At 46.3% G+C, this 2788-nt stretch overlaps 1 protein-coding gene across 1 annotated transcript in view; it reads right to left on the bottom strand.

The window, feature by feature from the left end:
* The window catches only part of PIAS4 (protein inhibitor of activated STAT, 4), a 14485-nt gene that overhangs the window by 4349 nt on the left and 7348 nt on the right, over window positions 1-2788 (bottom strand). Inside the window, exon 6 of the mRNA XM_009083890.1 lies at window positions 2669-2774. Coding sequence (XP_009082138.1) covers window positions 2669-2774 — 106 coding nt within the window. The remainder of the gene's footprint in view (window positions 1-2668; window positions 2775-2788) is intronic.

The following is a 2788-nucleotide window of genomic DNA, read 5'->3' as shown; positions in this document are numbered from 1 at the left end:
GAAAGAGCAGATGGATTGAGCTCTGCCTCATGGCAAAACTTTTGCAATCAAGTCAGTTTAGGCTCATTAGCCTAAGCATGATGAGGTTTATTCCCTCCTGAGCTCTGTGGCACTAGGACAGGAGGAACTGAGCCCTCTGCCCCTTCAGGTCCCTCCACAAGTGAGTAGACATGGATACAGTCAAACTGAGAGGAAAACACATCACATTATTTCCCCCCATCAGATAAAAAAACCCTCTCAGCACTGCTGGGCTGTGTTTGGCTCACCCACTGCAGAGCTCATTGATTCCAGCAGAATGTTCTCCAGGAACCACACATGGCCTGAGGTTCCCAGAGCAAGGCAGCCATGCAAAACATGCCACAGCAACAATCCAGCATATATTTGGGAAGAAAGATGTCAGGAAAGGAGGAATCCTGCCCCTGCTGCTGCAGCCTGAAAAGAAAACTCAGAGGAGCTGCAGGGAAAGCAGAGAGCAGCAACCAGGCAGGTCCTACATGTGTAGGTCCCATCCCAAGGTGGGGGGGAAAAACCCCAAAAATATCAACATAAAGAGCTTTAAATCCTTCTCAAGTCCTGAGGAGCAGCTGCTGCCTGAAATGGCCTTTGACACTTCCATCAACATTTTTCCTTGGAGTCAATCAACCATTTCTTCTGACCTTTTCAGCTCCTAACAAGATATCTCCACACAAGGAGACACACAGCCCTGCAACACCCAGCCCTAATTAGAGTGACTTCTCAGATGTGAAATTCCCAGGAGATTACAAGATTTGGCCTTGTTTTCTTCACATGAGGAACCTTTTCATCCAAGCTTAATTCTTTTTAATGAAGTTTTTTGGAAGAGCATTCTCTGTGCATTGATTACTAGGAGACATGAGAAGGAGAAATGGTTGTTTTAGAGGATCTCCTGGATCAGGATTGACTGTGGATCCAAACCAGCTCAATCTCTGTTCTCAGACAATGTTCCTGCACTAAATTCAACAGAAGCTTATGCAGAGGAAGATGAATCAGCACAGAGATGCCACAGAAGCTGAAGAGAGAAGCTTCAAAGAGTCATATGGAGAAGAGAACAGAGTTCTAAAAGCAAAGTGGAAAAGCTCCTTGTGCAATTTCAGATGTCCAAACAACTTCCAAGCAGTAAAACCCAAAGGAATTGAAACAAGACCATGTTCCTGTTTGGTTAAATTAAAAAGTCACCAGATACAACTGATCTCTGCCCCAAAATCCAGCCCAGGGAGGTGGTGGAGCCACCAGCCCTGGAGGTGTTTAAGAGGTGTCTGGATCTGGTGCTGGAGGAGATGGTTTAGGGGTTAGAGCAGTGACAGGTTAAAGGATGGAGCTGATGACCCCAGAGGTCTCCTCCAGCCTGGATGGTTTAGGGGTTAAAGCAGTGACAGGTTAAAGGTTGGACTTGATGATCTTAGAGGTCTCCTCCAACCCTGATGGTTCTATGGTTTAGAGTTTAGGAGTTAGAGCACAGGCACTTGAATATTGCCTGGGGAGGTGGTGGAGTCACCATCCCTGAAGGTGTTTGAAAGGCATCTGGATTTGACACTGGAGGATATGATTTAGGGTTTAGGGGTTAAAGCAGTGACAGGTTAAAGGTTGGACTTGATGATCTTAGAGGTCTCCTCCAACCCTGATGGTTCTATGGTTTAGAGTTTAGGAGTTAGAGCAGTGATAGGTTAAAAGTTGGACTTGATCATCCTTGAGATCTCCTCCAACCTTGGTGATTCCATGGTTTAAAGGGTTTAGGGGTCAGAGCAGTGACAGGCTAAAGGTTAAACTTGATGATCTCCTCCAACCTTGGTGATTCCATGGTTTAAAGGGTTTAGGGGTCAGAGCAGTGACAGGCTAAAGGTTAAACTTGATGATCTCCTCCAACCTTGGTGATTCCATGGTTTAAAGGGTTTAGGGGTCAGAGCAGTGACAGGCTAAAGGTTAAACTTGATGATCTCCTCCAACCTTGGTGATTCCATGGTTTAAAGGGTTTAGGGGTCAGAGCAGTGACAGGCTAAAGGTTAAACTTGATGATCTCCTCCAACCTTGGTGATTCCATGGTTTAAAGGGTTTAGGGGTCAGAGCAGTGACAGGCTAAAGGTTAAACTTGATGATCTCCTCCAACCTTGGTGATTCCATGGTTTAAAGGGTTTAGGGGTCAGAGCAGTGACAGGCTAAAGGTTAAACTTGATGATCTCCTCCAACCTTGGTGATTCCATGGTTTAAAGGGTTTAGGGGTCAGAGCAGTGACAGGCTAAAGGTTAAACTTGATGATCTCCTCCAACCTTGGTGATTCCATGGTTTAAAGGGTTTAGGGGTCAGAGCAGTGACAGGCTAAAGGTTAAACTTGATGATCTCCTCCAACCTTGGTGATTCCATGGTTTAAAGGGTTTAGGGGTCAGAGCAGTGACAGGCTAAAGGTTAAACTTGATGATCTCCTCCAACCTTGGTGATTCCATGGTTTAAAGGGTTTAGGGGTCAGAGCAGTGACAGGCTAAAGGTTAAACTTGATGATCTCCTCCAACCTTGGTGATTCCATGGTTTAAAGGGTTTAGGGGTCAGAGCAGTGACAGGCTAAAGGTTAAACTTGATGATCTTAGAGGTCTCCTCTAACCTTGGGGACTCTCTGATTCTAAGCAGGTATCAGACAGGACCTCCCTGAAGGACTCACCGAGTGCTTTGCAGAGCTCTGGGTGTTTGATGCCGATGGTTTTCAACCTCTGCAGCAGCTCTGCTGAGGTCATCTGCCTCACCAGGTACAGCCCCACGGAGTAGCTCTGGGGAGAGAGGG

Source organism: Acanthisitta chloris, unplaced genomic scaffold (assembly GCF_000695815.1).
Source record: "Acanthisitta chloris isolate BGI_N310 unplaced genomic scaffold, ASM69581v1 scaffold18440, whole genome shotgun sequence".
Lineage (NCBI taxonomy): Eukaryota > Metazoa > Chordata > Aves > Passeriformes > Acanthisittidae > Acanthisitta > Acanthisitta chloris.
Note: the sequence above shows the minus strand (reverse complement) of the source record. Positions and strands in the feature narration are given on the sequence as shown.